At 35.9% G+C, this 25600-nt stretch overlaps 1 protein-coding gene across 1 annotated transcript; it reads left to right on the forward strand.

Moving 5' to 3' along the window:
* Window positions 1–250: 250 nt before the first annotated feature.
* LOC128860065 (uncharacterized) lies at window positions 251–25197 on the forward strand. The gene is made up of 3 exons (XM_054097304.1): window positions 251–591; window positions 9860–10115; window positions 24353–25197. Exons 1-3 carry the CDS (start codon window positions 445–447, stop codon window positions 24652–24654), a joined length of 705 nt encoding a protein of 234 aa, XP_053953279.1. The 5' UTR covers window positions 251–444; the 3' UTR covers window positions 24655–25197.
* Window positions 25198–25600: the final 403 nt, after the last annotated feature.

Consider the following 25600-nt stretch of genomic DNA (forward strand, 5'->3'; position numbering starts at 1 on the left):
GCAATTCAATTTGACTTACAGGCACAAGTAGTTATGAGCACAAAAAGTACATACGCGCGCGCGCGCATGTGTTTGTATGTCATGTCACATGTACAACAACAACAAGGCGAAATACGCATATATGTACATACACGTATGTGTGTTTGTGTACACCGCTGCGCATTCGCTGTCGCATGTGCTTGTGCCGTGGTTGTACGCCGGGAATAAAACTCGATCCACAAACGCCTCCTAGTCGCAGTTTACCGGTTGCCTTCTGACCGATCAATTGATCGCATAGACAAGAAAAAAGTTAAAAAAGCTCAACGAAATTCAATTCAGTCTGAGTATTTAGCCAGGATAAACAGCAGGATTAACACATCGAGTGACAACAACTGGAGGTGGACAGAGGTGTTGTGTAGTGCATATTTAGAAGAAGAAAAACTAGAAAGAAAAAAAATTGTGAAAATGTTCAAGTTCGTGTGTTTATTTGCCTTGGTGGCAACCAGCGCTGCCGCCAGCGCCAATCAAGTCTCCGAGACAGATAGCCTACTGACCAGCGCCCTGAAAATGGTCAAGGAGTGTGGTGATCGATCGATGATTTTGTGTATGAAGGTAAGGAAGGAGGTGGAAGAAGAAGAATACTAAAAAAGAAAATAGAGCACGCAAAGTGACTTATATAAAAGAACTTACTTGCGCCACCTGAAACATGAATATATGGAACATTATTTCATATGCGAGCGAAATCAAGCATAAGTTGACTAAATGGCAGTTATTTGAAAAGACGTTAAAACGAAAGTTGTGATAAGGCAGTCATTGTTTTGAAATATAAAAGAAAATAAAAAATAGATATAAAAAAATAGTATGACACTTAAAATGCTTAAGCATCAAATGATGAACATTTACGTGTGCGAATCGGAATATTTACTTAGTTTGTCGACAACACAAATCAGTGAATACTTTTTTTTTAATAATGTTTTCCGTTTCACATTCACTCGAGCAGTAAAAATTGCAATCAGTTCAGATATCCAATTAATTAAGTCATTATCACATGCAGCGTTTCTCGCCATTAGTGCTTTTATACTACTCAGCTGGTGGTCTTCAATCTTGAAATTCTTCACACGCAAACTATTTGCATTGCATAGCTCCTCTTATACAGTGGAAAGTGCAACAGCTGAAAAAATTTCTATAGCTGATAAAATATGCTACAGAGACGCCTAGAGTTTAACTATATGTACACCCAGCTCAACGAAGTTACATTACGATCAGAACAGGAGCTTTCATAGCAACACTCCATCTAAACACCGCCTTGCTTTGAACTGAATAAGCTCTGGATATCTTTGTGGAAAAAAGTCACACTGTGGCTCTCCCAAAATAGACTACCAAATATTGTATTTGAAATGCGTTTTTTGACCATTTAAGTTAACTGCCTTCTTGCTTTAACTTCAACTTCAATAAGCTGCTGCCCAGAAAATATCAACCGACTTTCTAATAGAGATTTCAGTCACATTTAGTCATGAAAAGTAAGGCTATTTATTATGCATCCGTTAATGTTTCAGTTACATGTATTGGTATATTTATATATTATATATATACATATATCTACCTGACTTATAGTAAAGGGTTTTTAAATAAGAGGTGTTATTTTGATATTCAAAGAAAAATGCTATTTTTTAATATAAATGATCGGATGTTTATTTCATTCTAAAGCGGAAGGTATGCCGTTAATAGTGGAAAATAACATCAGGCAACTGGCCACCACGACCACTCTTATAGGACAATATCCTTTTCATGAAATTTTCCATAGCCGAATTGCCAAGTGGCTGCCCTATGGTCTCGATAGCCTCACGAATTCCATCTTTGAGTTCTTGAAATGGCCCTGGACTGTTGGCGTAGACCTTCTCTTTCACGTGGCCTCAAAGGAAAAAGTCACAAGGTATTATATCACCAGATTAATACCATCAAATTCAGGCCATAAAAAATCCTTAATCATCTCTCGATAGCGCAATCCTATTCAAAATAACACCTGTTATTGGAAAACTCTATATATTTATTTAAGTACTGCTGGAACATAATTTACGTTTGCTTGAGACACTCTCTCACATTTATTTACGCATAAGTCGTTTCGTGTTCGAGGTTGCTAAAGTCGGTTGTGACACATTTTGCAGGATAATCTCGCCGTGGTTGCATCAGACAGTATGAATAATTCTTAAAAAAAAAATTAAAATATTTGTTTCTACTCCTAAGGCATACATTTGTATTAAATTGCCGTTTTCTTACATGTCAACAAATTTTCTAACGCACTTAATATGGGAGAAAATCTATGAAATTGTCAGCAAAAACAAAAAAAAAACAAATGTCAGAAATAATATAGAATATTTCGTAGATACCGGCATTTTGCAATTAATTATACCTAAATTAAATGAACTATAAAACTGCATAACGAAAATCAATCTAAAAATTTCAATGAAATGGTTTACAATTTTTAGCAAAAAAAAAACTTGTCAAAAATCAAGAATATTTAGTAGATATTTGCATTTTGCAATTTATTATACCCAGATTGATTGAACTATAAATTTGCATACCGAAAATTATTCTAAAAATTCCAATGAAATGGTTTACAATTTTGGTAAAAATTTGCATAAATTTCAAAATTTTCCCAATTTAAGATTGCAGAAAAATCAATAGAAATTATATAAGTATTTATTCGAGTGTTATTGCGTGGCAAATACTAATAAATTAGTTTCCCAATTCGCCTACAGGCACCTTCCGCTTCTTCTTTCTTAGCCTGACATTCCTGTGTGAACCACTGCTTCCGCTTTTCTGCAATCTCTGCCACTTTTCCGTGTTGTATCATTGTCCTTATAATGTCCATATTGAAAGTCTGTAATCATCGACCTCACAGGCGGTGGCCTGCATCGTTGGGTTCGATTGGTAAAATTTGTTCGTTAGTGCCTATCGTTCCGTGGGTGCAGTGCTTTAAGCCCACTGTGAATATTAAACGTCGGGTGATACCAAGAGTATTTATCTGCAAATGGGTACTTGCAAACCGCAGAGAGCACTTTTACTGTTGCAATTTTTTTCATAAAAAATCAGATAGCGTTGGGGCACAAAACGCCATGAGTTCAAAGTGCAAATCTCCAGTAAATCAAAATCTTATCTACCGTTGAGAGGCAGTTTAAAACTTTAGGTACCTCATTTGTGGAACAACATCAACGCTCTTATCGCATATTCTAGAAAAACTCAACAAATACTATGAAATCTGTGCCGTCGATAGTCTGATAATCGAAATTTTTGGTATTATTATTAAAGATGATTGTAGCATTTAGAAGGTTGGTGTACTGTTTCGTGACAAGTAGTTTTGGGTAGGAGGTAGTTCCCCTCCGGCCGGTGTTTACCTTGCTTTATTTGTTTCCTTACTCTCCACTGAGATTTTCTATGGGATGATGGCCTACCCAATCTCGAGCAAAGGTTAACAGCACCACTCAAGTGAAGGTAAAGCAAGGAGATTGATAGATGCGGTCGTTTCACTTGTTCTGTGAGATAATGACGTCATTGAGGGATTAAAGGAAAGATTAAAAACTTTTCGCATTCGGATGTAGACGGGCTTTCTGTACCTTTGTTTAAAAATTGTCGCTCTTTGGTGCCGCGACTTAAACTAATTTTTAACAAATCCTTGGCTGAAGGAATATTTACCGATGATTGGAAGCTGACTTAAGTCACTCCGATTTTCAAAAGCGGTAATAAAAGCGATATAGCTAATTGCAGGCCAATTTCCAAATTATCTGCTGTATTTAAACTTTTTGAATGTGTTGTCAAAGACAAGTTATATTTTTGCGTTAAACGTCTAATTAGTCCTAGACAGCATGGTTTTGCAAGATCTGGTGATTACAGCTCAGGGTCGAGCTCTAGCTTCGTCTACAATCCTCTTCCAATCTGAGTTATATGAAGAACTCGCTCAATAATTTCGCGCACATCTTCGATATTTTCAGCCACATGAACTGAGATTGGACACGACCTTCTTGGAAAATGTGCGAACATCGGCAGAGAAAAAATTAATTTTACTAGTTTTTAATGTTACTTGAGGATGGTGATTGCTTGCACTTTAATAGTTTAGCTCATCGTTGAATTCTTAAATTTTTCACCTACGTTGAAAATTGCATGAAAATATTCACGGGCTAATTCCATTTTTCTGCGTGGCGAGTTTTTAAAGGCAATGCTCTATGAAGAAGAAGAAGTATCTTCTTTATTTGACGATTCGATTTGATATATAGGTGACCAAAAAACATCTCAGGGCAGAGAAGTCCATAATTTTTAGCTCCAGGGCGATTCCGGTCAACTTCGATTATTTCTGTGATTTTATCGACATTTTCGGCGACAGACCTGCCTGTACGAGGTGCATCTTTAACATCAAAAATGCCTGAATTGAACCCACGAAATCAAAATTGCACGAAATTAGCTGTTACACTATCGTCACCATAAACACCATTCACAATTTTAGCTGCCGGGCTTGCCTTTTCGCTGTAAAATGTTCAATGTACCGAAATTTCGCTTAGTTAACACCCCGTAACTCACCCCTGAATGGAACAGACAAAAAACATCAGACGAGTTCTTTTAGTGTGAAACGTCACCTTGACAACGAACATACCTGTTAACTTTGAATTATTTGATCGATATCGATCACTACAGCCGTGCACCGAGAGAAGAAAAGATTTCTCTTTCACCAAAGTTATATTATCTTTGATATTTACTAATTTTTATATATAAATTATAAATAAAACATAATTACAAACATATTATAATACAAAAATTAAAAAAAGAGATTTTCACAACTTTTTACTATTTCTGCATACTGCACTCTGCCCCTTGCCAAGTCAAAGAGGTTGGCAACATTCCGTTCCATTGCCTAATGTTATGTAGCCATGAAAATTGTTTGCGGTATCATCTCATCTTCCTTCGATTATTCCTTGGATAATTAGATGGAGCACGCGAATGTATGACGTTTTCCTTCTCTTTATGGTTGCTAGCAGCCCTCGATCCCAATTCACCGTAGACCGCACATGAAAACTTTCTGAGTGTGTCTATAGTAAAATATGTAAAGTTTTCCAATAGAAACGTCAAATGTTGCCTGACAACATTGGAAGTTTCGAAGGCAAAAAATATGTATTGTATAAAGAGCAACTCTCGCTTAACATTGTGCGGGAAATAGAGATTTTATGTAAGTTTGTAGTTTTGCTAGTTAACATAACTAAGTTCTTCCATAAGGGGTCCCGGTAGTCTAGAGCTCGAAAATTTAGGGTATTTTCAGGATTTTTTTCTTTTTTTACAACAAAAAAATTTAAAAACGATTTTTAAATTTTAATTTTTTTTTTAGTTTTTAAGGCTTTTTATTTAACTTCTTTCACATACAGAAATGAAAATTTTTTTTTTTAATAATTTAAAAAATAGCGCTGAAGTTAACCCTTCCGAAAAATTGGGCCAAGGCAAGGTTGTCCATTTTGTCTCTTCTATTTATCTGAAAGACAAAAAAAACTTATTAATCAGTATGATTTTAGCTATGTACTCAAATAACAAAAAAAAATTGACAAAATGACGCGGTTTTGAATTTGACACTCTAAAAATCAAGTATTTTTCAGTGTTTTAATGAAAAAAAAAAACGAAATAATTGAAATAATAATATGATTCTAGTACGGACGATAGGAATTGATGTTGTGAACAGAAACATATTAAAGTTTCAGACGATTCGGTTAATAGCTTTTTTTTTTTTTTTTTTTGTTTTTTTTTTTTAACAACACCAGGCCGAAAAACACTCGTTTCGAGATAAATGAGTTTAAAGTTTGAGATTCAGGAGCGCGCGGACCGCTCTCTACCTAGTTAAAGGGCTATAGGAGCTACATTACTGGAAGTTTCCGCAGGACAATTTCACAGAATATTCGTAAGAGCCTATACTTTCGAAATATCGAAAAGGCAAAAAATCGATTTTTTGAAATTTCTTGACCACCGGGTCCCCTTAAGTCGACTTTGTATGTCATTACTTATTGGTACAGATTTATGAAAAGGCCAATCAGTAGTCGCGTAGATGCTCCATAGAAATTATCATTCAGCTTTCACAAGAAATCCGTCCATCTGCAGCTGTGTAATTTTTGTAAAACTTCATAAAACGCATTTCTGCTATGGTCAAGTTATTAAAATACAGTAACAAAAGCAACATTTCACTTAAGCTTCCGATGAATAATTTAATTTTTGGCAGAAAATACGAAAATGGCAAATATAAAAGGCTAAAAATGGCAAAAATAAAAGGCAAATCAAAAATTTTTTAAGACTAACAAAAAGGTAAAGAGTTTAAAACGAAATTGTTTTATAAATAATAGCAATACTTTTTAGTTGTTCTAGAAGACGATTTGCATTCCAAGTCTCTACCTAAGTCTTACTCACAATTAGAGATTGATTTCAAAGACAGCTTTTAACATCGCACACACAAATGAGTGAAACATACCGGAGCGGGTTAAGCAAGAAACTTAAAAAAAAGCCAAAAATGGTAGGCAACTCTTAAAACAGGATTCAGGTTAAAAGGAAATTTCTTTAAAATGACAAATCTAACAGTTTCGCTAACTACTATCTGTCTATCCCGGTACAAACGTTACTTTTAAATGAAGGCAGCTGTTAAGAGAAAATCTCTATTCGTTTCATCTGCTCCGCCATTACAAAAGATCTTTCAAAACACGCGCCTAGCTGTTGTTTTAAAACAAATCATTTCACTATTTCACTATTCAAACTTCAAACTACTTCAAACTACTTTTAAAAATTACATGTGAAAAATTAAGGTAAAATCAGCCATGTAGTCGGTTGATGAATTCCATGAATTGTACAGAACGTCGAGATATCGATGTTTAAGGTTGTTCAGCAACACTTGGCTCTACAGCAACAATATTCTCAACAGAACCTTCAGTTTTTGGTCTGCTAGTCCTTTTTCTATCCTCCATAGAACCAATTTCTTGAAATTTTTTTACCAACATTTGAATTGTCAACTCGAACTTTTCGATCTGTTGTTCTTAAAGACCGACCTTTTTCATAATAAGTTTCAATAATTTCCACTTGAAGAATGTCAAAGAAGGTATGAAAGAGGTAACGTCTAGGAATTATGCACTACTGACATGGAGGCGTTACTTTTGAAAATACATTTTACAAATATTTGATAACATTTAAAAGTGGCTTTGATTTTAGTATTAAAGGTATGTTTCTTGTGAAATATCCTTTCTACTAAATGAATTCAATATTTTATAAGTCGCTCCTAGACGACCTGGATCAATGCTTTTCTTTTCAACCTTAAAAGGGCACATGACTGTGGCATGAGGGTAGAGGCCAATTCAGTTGGGTGCGATTGAAGTCGATTTCGGTATTTGCTGGTTAAATTTTGTATTTCATCTCTTATTAAAGGGTTGATTAAGTTCCGATTAATTTGGGCTGGGTGCGTTGACTAGGGTGCGTAGGGTCTTGGACTGAGAACGCTACAGGATTTCCAAGTTTCAATTTGATGTTGTGCCCCACAATTCGATTCCATAAGTTCAGACTGGTTTTATCACAGATTTGTAAAGGACTTGTTGGATTTTTGCTGACTATGAAAAAAAAATTAAGCCTGTATAAAATAATTATACAATAAGGGGCAAACTGCTCCATATCAGGATTAGAAATATTCTTAACTCGCTTCTCAACTCTGAGTTGTCATTAAGGGGTCCCGGTGGTCTAGAGCTAGAAAATTTCGCGTACTTTCGGGAATTTTTTTACAATAAAAAATGAAAAACGATATTTAAATTTTTTAGGCCTTTTATTTAACTTCTTTTACAAAAAAGCAGCCGAGTTACGAATCTGACTCTATATGCTAAAATGGCTGTGGAATCGAACATACTGGGAATGTCCTTCCAAAACTTTGACAGTATATTCTTAAAAGCCTATATTTTTGAAATATAAAAAAAATAGAAATTGATTTTTTGGAATTTCTAGGCCACCTTAAGGCGCATACTTGGAGTAGTTTTATTTTGCAAATTGCTCATGCAAGAATTTCGTTACGCGTCTCAGACTTCGTCTAGCGGCATTCGAATGCAATATTTCTACATTTCTCCATCTATAACATTGGTCACGAAGGGGGGCCCGAATAGAAAGGAGAATCTGCTAATCAGGGGTTCAATACCCAGACGCGAATAGGGCGATTCATATAAAAAAGTCGATTTAGTAAAATTTAAAGAGCGTAAGGCAGCCGCCGTAGCCGAATGGGTTGGTGCGCGACTACCATTCGGAATTCACAGAGAGAACGTCGGTTCGAATGTCGGTGAAAACACCAAAATTAGGAAAAACATTTTTGTAATAGCGGTCGCCCCTCGGCAGGCAATGGCAAACCTCCGAGTGTATTTCTGCCATGAAAAAGCTCCTCATAAATATATCTGCCGTTCGGAATCGGCTTAAAACTGTAGGTCCCTCCATTTGTGGAACAACATCTAGGCGCACACCACAAATACGAGGAGGAGCTCGGCCAAACACCCAAACAGGGTGTACGCGCCAATTATTTTTTTTTTTATATATATATAAGGCAAATTTGATGAATATTTTCCGGACTCATTCTAAGCGACTGATTATGAAGAATAGTATCATAAAAGAGGCACAGGGGTATACTTGTAAGAGTGTTGGATTGGAAAAAGAAATACTATTGTATTACGGCGTATGAAAACTAGAATTGTACAAGATTTTGTTACACAAATTTTAATGTGGGTGAATTTTACTAAAAAAAACTTTTTACTGGCTTTCATTATTTCTTTCTTCAAACAGTTTCTGTAAGATTTTTTTTATTTTTGATATATATTTTTGTTTTTGGAACAATTTGCATATATTTTTGTTAAGTTGCATTCAAAATACAAGGAATAATTTCATTTTTATAAAATTTTCTGTATTTGATGGCTTCAGAAACCTTTCAAACACCAATGAACCCATAGTGGCCATAAAGCAAATGATAATCGAGCTCGGCAAGAATGTGAAACTAATGTGGTTACCAAACCATGTCGGCATAACTGGTAACGAACGTGGTGATAAAGCCACGAAATTAGCCGCAAAGTGTACTCTTTCCAGCTTTTATGCCTTTTTCCTCCATTAGAAATGATTCAAAAGTCGGCTCCTACTTCGCTACCTATAGAACAAAGTTAACCAAGATCTTGCGTACAAAAATATCTACACTAACTGCTAGGCCGTAAAACTTCCTCCTTCGTTAAACTTCCTCCTTCGTTCTCTGCTGCAATCAACAAATGCTTCGTTAGCCTCCACTTAGGACACTCACACCATCACACGTGCACATCTGCTAACCAATGAGGCCAAGCCATCATGTCGATTTTACGATGTCTCCTATGCTTGTGTAGAATTTCCCCTTCTTACTGAAACTGGAAATACATTTTTTCCGAAATCCCTTAAACCTTTTGAACGAACCAACATTAGATAACATAAAAGCAAAACTCGTATATAATTTTTTAAAATATAACTGTATACAAAATTTAATCTAACTGTAAATCATTTTGTAACAAAGCCGATAGCTCTGGCAGCTAGTGTTTTCAATAATTATAATTCTTAAATTATAATTAAAAAAATTCGTAGTTGGCGCTTGCAGTTCTGTTAGCTTGCCCGCCTCCTATTTGTGGTGTGCGTCTTGATGTTTTTCCACAAATGGAGGGACCCATAGTGTTAAGCCGAACGACAGATTCTTTTTATGAGAAGCTTGCTTGCCGAGCGGCGACTGCTATTAGAAGATTTCTAATTAATTATAATAAATAAATAATTAAATAAAATATTTTTTATAAACATTGAAATCTCATCACGCTTTCTTTCTTTCTTTCTCTCCCTCCAGGAACGCGCGTTGCACTACTTCGACAACGAGAATGGTGATGTCAAATTGACCGAAGGCATTTCGCTAATAAAAACCGATGACATCCCAGTTGGACGTTCATTAAATGATGTAGACTTGCCGGCAGAGCCAGAAGCGCGTGAAAATGAGGTCGATGCTTTGTTGGTGGAGCGTGTAGCGCGATTCTTTGGCACACACACACTGCAATTCAAAGTGCCCAAAGATTCCATTCAGGATATGCAACGTGCGCTCGAAGAATGTAAGTATATACGCACACATATATACATACATACATACATATACAGTTTACATACAATATATATTACATATACACACATATATAAATATATATGATACTAGCAAGGCAAATTAAGCTATGTACTCACATATTGGCGCATATTTCCACGGCTGCTAGTAATTTTTGCAGAAAAAGCGGCAGGAAAAGTAGAGAAAACTAAAGCATGCCGGAGGAGCGCCGGAATGGCAGGCTATGCGTGCCTGATAAGTAATTTACTTGCGATCGAATTGAAAAGCAAGTTGCTGCTATCACCGAGCTGTTATCACTGTGTCAAGTGCAATGTGTGCGTGCGTTTGCTTCGCTTGCACACGGATGCAATTTACTTTTATGTGGGTTATGTATTGCGTGCAAACGGGCTTGAGGCGGTAGTACTGAAAACAAAAATCCTGTTTTCACTGTTAAATATCGCGCATTTGGTGCGCGGTGTGGATTTTGAGGTCGTCAAACTGGTGTCGCACAACAGGCTTTTTGTTTTGCTCTTGAAAGTGCAACGGTGCATCGTTAGTTGAGCTGGCTTATGTCCAACTATTTTCTTGTTTTCTGCAATGAAAAGAATTCGCTGCTGCTTCTCACTTTTGATATCAAGTTTCACACAAATGTTTATGTTTTGCACTAAATTTTTGCTATAAATTATTCAATAGTTGGCATGAGGCCAGCATAAAGGCAGGCACAAATTTTCAGTGTTACATTTTATTAATCAAAATTCCACTTTTCAAGCGCAATAGTTAGGCTTTTTTTCCTCATTTCAACCACTTAACATTTAAATGAGTTTTCCCTGCTGGTGTAAGTACCAGCACTATTTTGTTCTTCTGGAGAATTAAGTCTAAAAATCTTTTGCAAACCTTATTTTACACACAGCCTCCAATTTGCATTTATATTGAAATCAAAATTTAAGCACTAAAGTTTGAGCTTCTATAAAGTACACGCACACATATTTACTTTTGTATTTATGTATGTGTGTGGATTTTTGATGAAACCAATTATCCAACTTTTGCCTTTAGAATAAATAAATACAGATTTTTCACGCACACGTTTAATACTTTCATTCAACTTTTATGAAAACGGTTCTCTAAGCTGAGGCTAAAAGTTATTAATAGCTTAAATATTGCATTACATACCAGCGATTTAGTGTTTAACAGCTGGGAAATGATACGGCTTATCAACTTATAAACACCCACACATACAAGTGACTAATGCCCGGTATCAGCATTCAATGTTAGATTTAACAGACTGTTTAAATGCAAGGCAAAAGCAAAGTTTCGCTCTCACATTCAGCAATTTAAAAGTTTAACAACCAGAAGGTTGAATATTATATTTATTTCTTGAATTATATATTTAGTTATTTAAATATTACATATTTAAGCACAGCACTAGCAACAATGCCTTCGGCTGCGATATGATAAAAAAAACGTTATGCGCCTAGATGAATCCATCTGCCCTCTTTTCTTCAGTGGTGTTCGTAATATATTATATGTACCTGTACACCGTACAGAGCAAAGTCTAAGTAACATTTTCTGCTAAGCTACATTTTCTGCTAAGTAACATTTTCTGCTAAGTCACATATGTATGAGCGGTACCCTGAGAAGCAATCCAAACACAATTTTGGGCATAGTCTTACATTTTTCTGAAAATTTATTTATTTCGCGTTTCGGCATAATAAAAAGTGAACTGCACAATTTTTTAACACTTTTAATAATTTTGTGATTTATACAGTGATGAAAATTTTGGTATGAATCTTTTTAAATAAAAATATGACTCTCAAAAAGTTATTGAAAATAAATTTTTTTTTGTTCTAAATTTTCGGGAATTTTTTTTTTGTCAAAAAAATATGCCTTTTGAAAATATTATTCCAAACATATTTTTGTTAGTTCAAAATTTTCGGGAATTTTTTTTGTCATAAAAATATGCCTCTTAAAAATATTATTGAAAACAATTTTTTTTTCGTTCAAAATTTTCGGGATTTTGTTTTAGTCAAATACCCCGTCGGCTTGCAAAATCAGACCAAGTCAAGTATAGGAATGAGAACTCTAACCGAGTTAAATAACATTCCCAATAATGATATGTTCCTATCTTTTGGCGCTGTTCGTAATTAGATAATTAATTACATAATTATTTTATACAGCTTTAAGATGTTTTTCTCAAAGTCAGATTTGAGACATTTTGGGCAGGTTCGCTGTACGTATTTGAATATAATTCGAAAGATTAGTGGACTTCGACTGTAAGCATTACAAGGAATTACTAAGCATAGTTTCAGCTATTCATGCAAAAATAAGAGAAAAATCTGATAGATGTTGTTTTTCTTGTCTTTCACAAATAACAAAAAATTTTTTTTTTTTTAATTTGGATAAAAAAAATGTCGGCAAAAATGTTATATTTTATGCTAGAAAATTACAAAAAAAAATTGTATACTAAAAATTGTTTTTCCTTGTTCACTCCTCTTGGGAGCATAGTGCCTCGACAAGGCTCAGTCTCTTTTGATTTCTGACAGGGTAGTTGAGTTTAGGATAAGTTTTTTGGGGTTGAGGAATGAGAATTTTTGTTTTTTGTTTTTTAGGAAGAGGGAAGTAGGTATATTTGGAAAAGTGCGAGGACCGTGCTTTACGTGCGATTCGAAGCCACAACCTCTGGGATGGCAGGCTAGTGCACTTAATTCTAGACTACCGAGAGCGCTTATGCTAAACATTTTCTTTTTTTTAATTTATTCAATTTACTATAAGAAATAGCCTACAACGCATTTTTAGAAAAATTTAAAATCACGTCCGACCACCATCTAAGCAGCGTGGTGTATTTTTTTTCTAATGCAGTACTTTAAGTTTCCGTGAACAAATGAGTATAGCCACAGTTCGCATTATATTTGTTTTCGGGTTAAGTTAGAAAAATGGTAAGTGTGAAAATGGAGCAAGACTATGGGGCTTCTCATTCCCCATTATCTAACCTAGTTTCTAACCAAGTACAGCTTCACAGTGCTAAAGAACAGCCGCTTATTTGTTTGAATTTGTGTAAATACTTTTTTTATTATTTTTTATTTTCTTTTAATATTTTTTCCCATGATAATTAATAAATCATAATTGGCATATTTAGAGTTAACTAATAAATACAATAACAGAAAGCAACAGGGCTACAGGACTGCTACAAGCTGCAGTGATCTTACGCTAAGTAACTAAATTTCAATTGAAGTAATGAAAGAGAAAGCAGCATGCGTGATGGGTTAGGTTAGGTTTGCCTGGCTGGCATTAACCTTTTGGCCCCTAGCGAAACCAGATGGAGGGCGACCTCTATGAAAACTGAAAGTAGACATCACATAAAATGTCAACGCTTTAGGCGAATCTAAGCAGAGCTAGGAGATCCGTTTTTAAGACGTCCTCTAGACCCTCAAACAGTGGCGCTCTCAGGCATTTTAAATGCGCCGGACAAATGCACAGTTCTTTCGCGAGACCATAAGCACGAATTAAGTCAGTTTTTTGCACTTTATTCTACACATGACATGAGTGATAAAACTGACACAAAAAAACTTCCAGCATAGTAGGATCCATATTATCAGATTCCGAATCATAAAAATTTGCCAGATTTTGATAAAAAAGCAAAAAATCAAATATTGCTGAAAGTACGCACAGCATTCGCCTTAGTTTTCACTCATTCGTTAAATTATCTCAAAACAAGCTAATATTACCTGCTGTTCGGATAATAAGTTGTTTTTTTCCTTGTTCACTCCTCTCGGGAGCATAGGATCTCGACAAGACTCAGTTGGTTTCGTTAATCTGTTTTGATTTCTGACAGGATAGGTGATTAGCCTGGCTCTATCAGTCCTAAGTAGTGGGAATGTCCACCTGTCGTTGCTAGGAGCGCCATCTGTGTTTCATATTTTTCTGTCAGAAGGATCGCACAGATGGTTGAGGACTTCGCTAAATTTTGTGTCTCTGCGCTATTACCGCGGTTGCCCGCTTCCTCTTGCTGGCGCCACTGATGCAATGCCACTGATTTTGCTTGTTTTAGCAATCACAAAACAAAGAATGCGCTGACTATTGTGCGGGAGTAAGGATGGAAAGCATAAGGTTTTGAGGCTGAGGAATGAATTTTTTGTTTTTATTTTTTGTTTGTTTTAGAAATAGGTGAAGAAGGTAAATTTTGAGAAGTGCGAGCATCGTGCTTTACGTGGGATTCGAACCCACAACCTCTGCGATGGCCGGCTAATGACTTACGCTACTAAAAAAAAAAATATTATTTTATTATTTATGTGGCGCTACAACCCTGTGTAGGTTTAGACCGAATGCTAAATAACGCGCCTGCTGCTTCTGTTCTGCGCTCGTTAGTCCCAGTTGGAAATTTCGAAAGATGACATGTCTTGCAACACTTGGACCTTCATTAACTCGGATCGTACGAAGATTATTTTCTCTTTCCACGTAGATAAAATCTCTGGCCTCATTCCATAATTTTTTTATTATAAGCTGGCGCAAAATTAATCACTCGATCGGAAGTTATGTCATTTTTGCAAATGGCATCGTAAGTCAATCATATTTGACATTTGTGAATTAGACAGCTCAGTATAGAAACAGACAAGCAACCAGTAAATGTCAGAATAAAGATTTTCATCACCCAAAACATTTTTATTTTTATTTTCTTAAATCCATTTTTGTACTTAAAATTAAGACATTTTATTAGACATGTATGGAAAGCACCCAGTGGGGCAACTACTACTAAAATTTTTTTACTTGGTAGCATCATAAGTCCGTTATTGACTTCCTCTTCAGTCTGTTAAAAGAGATGCGACGTTTGTGTGTGATTGAAGCCTTTTGTAGTGAGATGTGGCAATCTTTTTTATTTATTCGGCTGTTGTGAGAAATTTGAGTTCACGATGTATTTGGGCATTTGCGATATAATATGGGGCGTTTGAGATCATTCTGAGGGTTTTTGACTGAAATCGTTGGAGTATTTCGATGTTAGAGTTAGCTGCACTGCCCCAGAGTTGTACTATATGCCATAGGTCCATATTGGTTTTAAGATAACTGAGTAGAGTGGAAGCTTTCATTTGAGAGAAGCATGAGAATTTCAATTTAGTAACCAGTATAGATTTCGGGGTATGACTCCAAGTGCCTTGCGTTTAGTGAAAATATTTGTTTTCCAAGATATTTTGTTAAATTATTTTGAGGAATGATTACATTTTTGAGTCTAATAGGTGGGCAAGTCTTTTGTTTGATAATAAATAAAGGAAACGTTAAAAAAAACTTTCAAGTTAAATATATTAATTTATCACAACGAAATGGGGAAAAAAGTTCCACGAACTCAAATAAAAACCAATTTGAAATAAAATACTAAACTAAATAAATCACAGCTAAAAAAACATTACACAAAATTATATATTGAGCAGATCGTATCTCATTAGCTTTTATTTTTATTTCATAAAAATTTTATTTTATTTGTAAAGGGTTTTTCAATTGGCGCGGGTCGATTTTGGCGCCCTGTGGCAGCCATTTTGTTTTGGTAACATCTGTCAAATCTTTTGTTTATTATTCAATTGCTTATGCCAAATCATCATGGCAAGTTACACGATTGAACAGCACGTTCAAATGATAAAACTTTATTATCAAAATGAGTGTTCATTAACGCAAACGTTGCGAGCATTGCGCCCATTTTTCGGTAGACGTGGTGGCCCTTCCAATTTCTTATGGCCCATATTGAACCATATGGACCTAGACGACATGTGGTTCCAGCAGGACAGGACGGCGCTACGTGCCACACAGCAAACGCCATTTTATTCCATTTCAACATCTACCCGCTCTTACTGAAAAACCCTCTATAATTTATTATAAATTTAAAATTGAATGATTAATTTTGCGCCACCTTGTATTCAATTTTGTTTGCAGAATCGATAATACAACGTTTCAAACACATGGAATCATACTGATTTTTGTGTTTGCCTTTCTTTTATTTATGAAGTTTTTTTTTTGTTTTTTTTATTTTTAACTTTTTTCTGTTTTTGTTGTTTTTTTTTGCATTCACCAACTTGTTTAAACTCTCACTCCCTCCTCTGCATGCTTAACATAATTTGCGATAAACGCGCAAATTGCTTGCGATTACCACAAATTAAGGCTACTTAGCTGGTAAATACACGCCATACCCATCCATTCAATTGAATGCCAAAAATGGTCACATCCCAACAGGCTGGGGGCAACAGCTAAAGCACTTTCACGCGTCAAAGTCAACAAACACATACTAGCAAGCATGTTCAGGCGTGTGTATTCATGGTCATATATACTACATACATATATACATTAAAACATACATACACACATGCACACATGCACACATGCATCCATAGCCAGACATTAAGGCAAACGCAATGTGTTAATTATGGTTTTTATGATACCATCACTCGCATGGCTATTACTGCTGCTGGTGTTGTTGCTGTTGCTGTTATTGTTTACCTATATACATACACACACACATGCACACACGTAACCAATATTTGTGCGCGCCGTTGCTCTTAAAAGCGTATTATCCAAAACTTAAGCATTTTAAATACTCGCACAAACAGTAAAATGAAAACGGTAAAGTGGGGAAAATCTCAAAGGGGCAGCTTGCGCATGCGGTGAGCATATAAACGAGTTGAGGTGGGGTTTGTGGGCGTGCATGCGTGTGTGCGCGTGGACAGGCGAAAAAGGAAAAGTTAATACATATAAGCAATGAGTATTGTAAGTAAACAATTGTAAATAGAGAAATTCAATGAATGACAAATGCGAGTGCTGAGGGGGCGGCGAGTTGGCTAACGAACAAGGAAAGTAACCGTTGTGCGTCTAGATTGTCCAACCGGCATACAAAACAGCCTTGGAGAAATCACTTGAAGTGATGGGCAACTTATTAGAAAAAAAACAACAAACCACTACTCATATGAGCAATGCACAAAATGCTGCACCACAACCAAAAATAATTACGGTATTTTACACATTGACATAAACAGGGGAATAGAAGTCGCTGTATGCAAGCAACAGTTAGATCAAAGCTTAAATTGCATGCTAACATCAGGGAATATTTAGGTAGTCAAATGGTTGTTCTTTGAACTCGTAGCTTTGCAAGGGAAAAATTTATCGGTGCATAAATATGCAAATTAGCTGGGAAAAGCATCTGCTTCGCTTCCTAAACTACTCAGCCGGTAATGTTGCGCGTGCAGTCCAATTCAACCCGTTCTGGCCTTTTGGCGCTAAGTGTGTCAGCAACTGCATCGCATGCTAAGTAGGATGCGCCTATTGCTAGTTTGTTGGCAGCTTAATTGTCTGCTTGTTTGGTGCATCTGCACCGAAAACTTGTGTTGCCTGTGACTATTTTATTTTTGCTTGCCCGTTGCTTGTCTTCTTACAAGTATTTCTGCTTCTGAAGACAGCTGCCGATAGCAATATCACCTGCGTTGTGGCCGCCAGACCAAATTCCAGCAACCGGTGGCATTGTTGGCATTTTAGCTTAATGTGGCGTTAGCTTCTATTTTACTTTATTTCGACAACTGGTAGTAGCTACTAAAGGAAAATTGCAGTTTTTAGAAAATTTTAAAAATTATATTTTTAAAACCTGCTGTTGCAGGCAATTAAAGCAAAACTTAGGCGTTGTTGTCTACTCAACTTTACTCGATCCATTCTTCTTGCTCAAGTTTAATTATTCTGCAAAGAAAAAAGGAAAAGTAGCGCCATCGTCTCAAGCTCACATAAAAAGTTTATTGTTTATTCGTCCCTGTGCTGTTGGTTTAAACGAAAATATTATTGGTTCCCACCAAGCAAGAGGAACTGATAAAATTCTTCACGTTTACCGCTCGCAGATGATGGAAGAAACTAAAGTGTATATATGTTGTTGTTGTTGTTGAAGTGGTTCAATATTTCAATTTTAATAATCCTAATTAGCGCCTAGCACTGTTTTACTACCACTGTTTTCGGGTGATGTCTGTTTTTTTTTTTGTTGGTTTTAGTTAGATCCATTTCGTAAGCTCCAACTTTTTATCTCTATGCCTGAGATTTCATTAACTTTCTGCTTGCTTGAAGGCTTTCCAAAAGAGCGAAGTCTTACTCTAGTTAGATCTGGATATTCGCATAAATAGTGGAAATGGCGTGGGTCTCTACTCTAGAAATATTTTTTATTCATTTTTTGTCCGAATAACTAGCAAGTACAGCTCACAGACCACATGAAGTCCATTGTCCTGCACTCGGGTTCACTTTTTAATTTTCTTTAAATCTACCCGACCTCCGAAAAAATCTCAGTAGATGCCAAGTGGTGATGGCAAGGAGCCAAGGTGACCGTTTCTTAGCACATAAGTTCCAAAGACCTCAAGTCTGATTCGAGGAAAGGTGTGGTAGACGCACAGGAAATGATCCGCTGTCTCATCCTTCTCTTCACAAGCTGGGCAGAGTACACTGTCTGAGATGCCTACCTTTCCCATGTGCTTTGCCCACAGAAAGTGTCCCGTCATCAGTCCAATCAGCTGTCTACAGACCTTCTGCTGTGGTAAAAAACAGAAGGTTCTGCGACAGTCGGTCGAACATGATAGGTAACATCAGTTTTGTCCATCTGCAGCCTCTCTCAGTACGCCAAGCTCGCTTGCGGGTTCGTGTAACCCGTTTGCTAAGCGTAGCTTTGATGGCTGCAGTGGGGAGTGGCAGAACGAGCTCCGGGCCAAAGAAGTTGGCCTCAGAACCCACCCTAGCCAAAGAGTCAGAGGTGTCGTTACCTGCGATACCCACTAGTCACGACATAAAATACTGGGAACGCAGATACGTGAATATTTTCAAAAAGGCGAACAGTTGGTACCCCATCGAATACTTTTTGAGCCGGAGCGTTTGCATACATTAGGACGAAATGACCCAGCCAACGTAGCCGCTGGATCTTTATTCGCTGCGCTATGTCTATGCCGTCGTAAAGCTCATGCAATTCATCGATTTATCGCCTGCGATACTCGCCGTCGCCAAGGTGGAAAGATCCAAAAATCTTCCGCAGAACTCAGGTTTTATTAAAATAGTAAGCAAATATTTTGTATAAACTCGTCAAATGCACGATACGAGTAGCACACGAATAGAGACAGACATAAACACGATGCTGTCACGCACTAAAAAATTATTGAGCACACATTTTTTTTATTGAATCTATTATTTATGCTTCTGTTAATTAACATTGACAGTATTTGAAAACTTAGTTTAAATAAATATTAATTTAATCGTAACATAGTAAAAAACACGAAAAAAAATTAAAAAAATTAATCGAGAAAAAAACTTAAAAAAAAAAAAATTAAAAAAAAAAAAAAATTAATTAATAAGTATTTATATACAACTAAATTTCTTATGATTAACTTGACTAAGCCAACTGTATTAGCACCAAAAATATAAGCTGAATATAGTAACATAATTCGAGTGGGGTTTTTCTTTTAAACCTCCTATGAGGACTGCCTTCTCTTATGAGGCAGCACGCCAAAGTATTTGGGGGCAGGAATAATTTATCTTTATAGCGGGCGGCTGTGTTTTCTTTACTCCAAGTATGCACCAGGATGCTGAGACACCCTTTGGCTGATTAGTTCTTAATTTATATTAAAAAATAAGTTTTAAAAAAATAAATAAAATAATTTAATTTTTTTTATAAAGTAAATTAGTATTTTATCCTTGAAAGGAAAAGAGAGCCTTAATCAAATTTACTCTTTTCCATATTTTCATTGAATTCAATAAGGAATAAAAAATTATTCAAATTTAGTTTGTGATTAATTATAAAATAACTAAATTTAATTAAATTTATTTATTATAGAAATTGTAACCAGACATTTATTTAATATTAAATTTAAACTAAATTAATAATTAAGAATGTTTTTTTGCAACTATTTTTTTTTTTATTTTTATTTATTAAATTTTAATATTTTCTGATAAATATTCCTTTTAATTTTTAACTAATTTTTTTTTCTTTCAATAATATGTTTTACAATAATAAGACATAGATTAAGTTAGATTAAAGCAGAAAGTCCTTTTATTACTTTTATCAATAAACAAAGTTTTCTTTTGTTGCACCACACAATTCACACCATTGCAGTTGCAATAAAATCCTTATTTCTAAGACGCTTCTAAATATTACTGGAGATATTTTCCCCACTGCGTTAATTTATTCCAGTGTCCATTAAATTTGTGAGCCTCTTAAAATAGCAAACTGAAACTTAAACAATCGAATACAGCAGATGTAAAACTAATAGAAACAATAAAGAAACATCCATCAGCTAAAACGAAATTGTGTACCGTTGTAACACTGCAGCAGGCACTCTTAATATAGGAATGATAACAACAATTACAATAACAAACAAACTTCAATACTCTTTCTAGCCTGTTTATTCACTCTTCCCCTATATTCACCGCACTAGGCAACCATTCAACTGCAGCTCCCCCTCTCTATAACCTTGGCTGCTGCAATTGCAATGCATCAATACTTGCAACATTTATTGCACGCAACAACTTGTAAAACCGTATGCTATTCAACACAACACCATCAACACTCACTTTTCCGCCTTCTGCCCATCTTCGAAACTAATATTTCCAATATTTTCCTCTTCACTGCCTTTGCTGTGCATAAACTTTGGAAAGCTGTTTTCTCCTTCTGCTGCTAAAGGCAGTCGACGTCTACACTGCCATTGCTGCTTATCTGCTTTCTTTGCATTCTCAGAAAACTTGTGGCGGCATTTATTTTGCCGTTTTGCTGTTTCTTTCAATTTCTTTTTTTGTGTTTTGTTTTGAACAATAATTTATTTCCAAGTATTTTAAATGAGTTCAGAAAACCATTTCATACTCGTAGAAAGCTTGTTGTTCCTGTCGTTGAAGTTGCGTATATTTATTTTGTTTGTATGTTGTTGACATGCCGCACACATATGCACTATTTGCAATATGCATATGTTGAGGGGAAACTGAGAACGGAAATGTGCGCTGCTAAATTGCTAAATTGCCTTGTTAGCAGTTGTTGCTTGCCGACAAGTTTGAAAGTATCAACAACAGCCACAACAGTGGCTTGCAAATGTGGTAGGAGACTATTTTAAGTGCTTAATTTATTACTCCTAAAGCTTTATATTTGTTTTTGCAGGCTAATGATTTATGAAAATTTCCAATTTTAAATCTTTATGGATTTTGTGAGAAATGTTCAATGAAGCTAAATGGAAATTCACCATAAATGCAAATGGCAAAGATATTGCATAAAGTTCGAAAGAGAAGCTGTAAGATGTATTTACATAACTGTGTGAGAGTAGATATGCATGAATTTGTGCCAAGTAAATTGAAAGTAAACTTGAGTAAATTAATTGCTGTAGTAAAAACATATTTTTTTAGGATTTATGGACTAAAAGCCACACATGCATCCATAAAATTAGAGACAAAAATGCATTCAGAATATAAAAACTGCTTGAAATTTAAAATAAATATTTCATAATAAGAGTTTAGCAGCATATTTATGTGCTACATTGGCGCTCAAATATTGCCTAGGTTCGGTTAGGTGAGGCTGCAGCGGTGCTTGTCCACTAAGGGACACACTCAGGCTCACAGCCCATTGTGATGCCGCGTGGGGGAATTGCCTTATCTCTCCTAAAATCAGGGTAAATTTTTCAAACGTTTTAGAACATCCCTGACTTCTACAGTACCCACTGAGATCATCCAATTCATTGAAAAATTATCTGCCTAAAATAGTAATTCGGGCATGGACTTAGCAGATCGGTGGCAGAGAAGGTGCAAAATCGCATCTTCCTCTTCCTCATTTAGACAGCTTTTGCAGACAGAAGTCATGTGTTTGCACGCTCAATCTCTGGGCGCGTCTGCTTAGTAGGCAGTACTCCTTTATAACGACAAGCAGTGCGCTAAGAGTATAAGTTTTTTGGCTTATTAAAGATACTGCGCAATTAGCATTGAGAGTCGACCCCGATTGTGGAGCGTTTCTGCAGGTGAATTCGCCACGCCAACTTTCACTCGCTGTTCTCTCTCCGTTTGTATAATAAAAACCTTGAAAATCGAAGTTCCTTTGTACAAAGTTCACTAAAATTTAACAAATCAGAAAATATTTATCATAAGTTTTTAATAAGAATTGCCTTTGCCATTGTGTGAGTACTCATCAGTCAGCTGGATGCCAAGTCTCGTCAGTTTAGCAGCTCTGCAATTCGTCCCTATGTCGTAATGGCCAGGATCCTATGTTAGCTTCGGGTGAAATGACTCAACCATCTCGTTAAGAGATCTGCGGCATTTCATGGCTACCTTAGAGGTTGTCGAGTGCTTTGTGAGAAATTTTATCGCCACTTGGCTATCAATGAAAATGTAAATATCATCTTCAGTTATCGCATCACACTGCACAAGTTTCACGGCTTTTACTATTGCCATCAGTATTGAAGGGACTGCAGTAGTCGGAGGCGGAAAGCTTCAGAATAAGATCTCCACATCTTAGTAATGCACACATCTGTCCTCTCTACTCTCGAGCTTTTTGAGTCTTCTGTGTATGCATGGATGGACTCGCCCTGTTTTACCACGCCACGTTCCATCTTTTCTCTTAAGAGTAGGACGGTCGTGAATGCTGGAACGTTAATAATTCAAGTTTTCGCTTAATAACTCAATGAAAAATGAGGTAACATTTGGAAATTTGTGACTGATTCTTTAGCAATTCTACTATAAGGTAAATTGTTAATAAATAAAATTATCAGACTTAATACCGGCCGCAGTGGCGGAATAATGGGTTGTGTGCGTAACTGCTATTCGGTAGGGCTCGAGTTTAAAATTCTCGATAGGGCTGGAACACCAGATGGGACTGTACTCAGCTGGTTGGGCTAATGACAGGCCACTTTGAGTAGGTGAAGCACATAAAGATAGACATCTCAGACAGTGCACTCTGCCCAGCAAGTGGAGAGTAGGATGAGACGGCGGACCACTTTCTGTGAGTCTGCTCCGCCTTCGCTCGAATCAGGCTTGAGATCTTTGGCACTGATTTGTTAAGTAGCGAACATCTTGGCTCCTTGGCACCACAAGATCTACTCAGATTTCGTCATAGGTCGGGTAGATTTAAAGATAATCAAAAGGGAATCCGAGTGCAGTACAATGGACTTAATTGTGTCTGAGTGCTTTACTTGCTAACTCAAAAAAAAGAAAAAATGTTCAGACAATGGAAAACCTTCGAAACAATTTTTGCCAAGTAATCATCATTCATTGACGATTTTACCAGTTTTTGTAAGCTGTTGTTATGATGAAATTTTAGACTCGAAACACAAAGATTATCAATTACACAGGCCAACAACCAAAAAACTGTTTCGATAATTTTAACTAATTACTTTGTAATTTGGTGTCCTGATTACGAAAAAAAATATTAAAAAGTTATATCACCCATCAATTTTTCACATTTTACAATTAAGTAAAAATAAAGTTTATGTACCAAAATGTATCGGATATATAATATTTCACAGTCCTGCGAGGTACAGTTTCTAAAACGGCTATGGGGGTTTCTTGAAGGTTTTTTTATGCTGAAAACGAATATGACCTTGAAAATGCTCCAGCACGTCAGGATTTTTGGCAATTTGAGGTTAAATAGTCAAAAAATGCAGATTTTGGCCATTTTTTTAATTTTTTTTTGAACAAGGTAAAGTTTTTTTTTAATTTTCCACAACGGCATCGCAAAGTACTAGTCTTCCATTTTTAAAAATATTTTTGCGATTAATATAAAAAAAGTTATACTATTTATAATTTTTATGCAATGACGCAGTTACAAAAATCTTGCGCTATAAAGATAATTCAATGACAAATTCAAGAGGTATGACAATTCGAAAATTGCACTCTAAGAAATTTTTGCATACTTGGTAATAATTCATAACTTTTAAAAAAAAAATTCAAAATTTTATTAGCAGCGAAAAAAAATTTAATAAATTTGATAAACACAGAGTGATAATAGACATATAAAAATGTTAAAGCAGAAAACAGTGCTCCGATTGCTTGAGTCATTTTCGATTTATTGCAGTTTGAAAACAAATTTTATAATTTTTTGACACATTTCAACTAAAAGATGAACCTCGTTTCACTAAGGATATGCTGCAAAATACAAAAAAAGCTGCACAAATCGTAGCATTCTGTGTAAAGTTATTAGCTTGTATGCATACTTTCGTCTTATAAGATGTAGATGTATACATACACATACACATACACAGCAGGCCAACTAATTGCGCTCTCTGTTTTTTCTCTTTTTAGCGCGTGGCAAGAAAAAGGAGAAGAAGAAGTACCTGCTGCCACTGTTGATGCTCTTCAAATTGAAAATGGCCGCTCTACTCCCGCTCGCCATCGGTTTCTTGGCATTGATATCCTTCAAGGCGCTCGTCATCGGCAAGATTGCATTACTGCTCAGCGGTATTATTGGTCTAAAGAAATTGCTCGAATCGAAGAAGGAGAACTATGAAGTCGTTGCACATCCACACTACTCGCACGAGGAACACGGGTATGGACGTTCGCTGCACGAGGCGCAAAAGTTGGCCTATTCAGCGTATCAGCAATAGGAAAAGACGCGCAAATCGGGGCAGAAGAAGAATGTGGCTAAGCGGGAGTGCAATATGTATATCCTGAAAAAGAAAAAACAAAACAAAATAACTTAATTTAATTTGCTAATTTATTTATTTATTTAATTAATTAATTACAATAATTGATTTAAAATTTAAAGAAATTTTTTTTTGTTGTTCAAAAAAAAAAAAAACAAAACAAACCAAGAATGCCATCATTTTATTCTATTTTTACACAGGCAGAGCGGGAGAACAAAAAATAAAAAATAAATAAATTACGCAAAGAGCAAAATTATAAGCAGCACGAAATAGTGCAAAACGCAGCTTACAAAGGTGAAAAGTTTTCGTTGCTACTGTGCGCACTTTTGGACACTTAAGAGAACACAAATTGAAATGACTATGCAAACGGGCGCCAAGTAAATTTAATTACAACGTTAAGTTTTGGTTACTCGGTGCGCTGCGTAGTTATCACACAAACACAAGCTTGCACAGACACAAACATGCACATTTTCTTGCGCACTTACCTTTCTGCGTTGCATAATTAGTTAATGCATGCTAGTTTTTTCCATATCTGCCTGTATAGGTGTAAGTACTTATACAACTGCACGCCTGCCTGCCTGCCTGCCTACCAGCTCACCTACTACGCACTTTGATTATGAGCTTGCTTAATGGCTTTTAACTTTAACTTATCTGCGCTTAACTAGTTTACATTTTATTATTACCGTTTTGTACTTGTTGTCGCCGCTCGTTGTGTTCTTGTTTTATAGTTGTTAGTGCATTATTTCCTAATTCTCAACTTAGCGCTTTAATATTTTATTATGCAGTTTCGCCTACTCTATTTTTTACTCGCATAAAAGACTGGCTATATGGCTCCACTTATTCGTTACAGCAGAAGACACCCGGAGAATAACTAAAACTACACTAAACACTTTACTAAAACCAAAAC

Source organism: Anastrepha ludens, chromosome 2 (assembly GCF_028408465.1).
Source record: "Anastrepha ludens isolate Willacy chromosome 2, idAnaLude1.1, whole genome shotgun sequence".
In the NCBI taxonomy this organism is placed as follows: Eukaryota; Metazoa; Arthropoda; class Insecta; order Diptera; family Tephritidae; genus Anastrepha; species Anastrepha ludens.

Coding starts and splice junctions, on each gene's coding strand:
- LOC128860065 (XM_054097304.1), top strand. CDS start 445: ATGTTCAAGTTCGTGTGTTTATTTGCCTTGGTGGCAACCAGCGCTGCC. Junction 592..9,859: donor CGATGATTTTGTGTATGAAG/GTAAGGAAGGAG, acceptor CTCTCCCTCCAG/GAACGCGCGTTGCACTACTT. Junction 10,116..24,352: donor GCAACGTGCGCTCGAAGAAT/GTAAGTATATAC, acceptor TTCTCTTTTTAG/CGCGTGGCAAGAAAAAGGAG.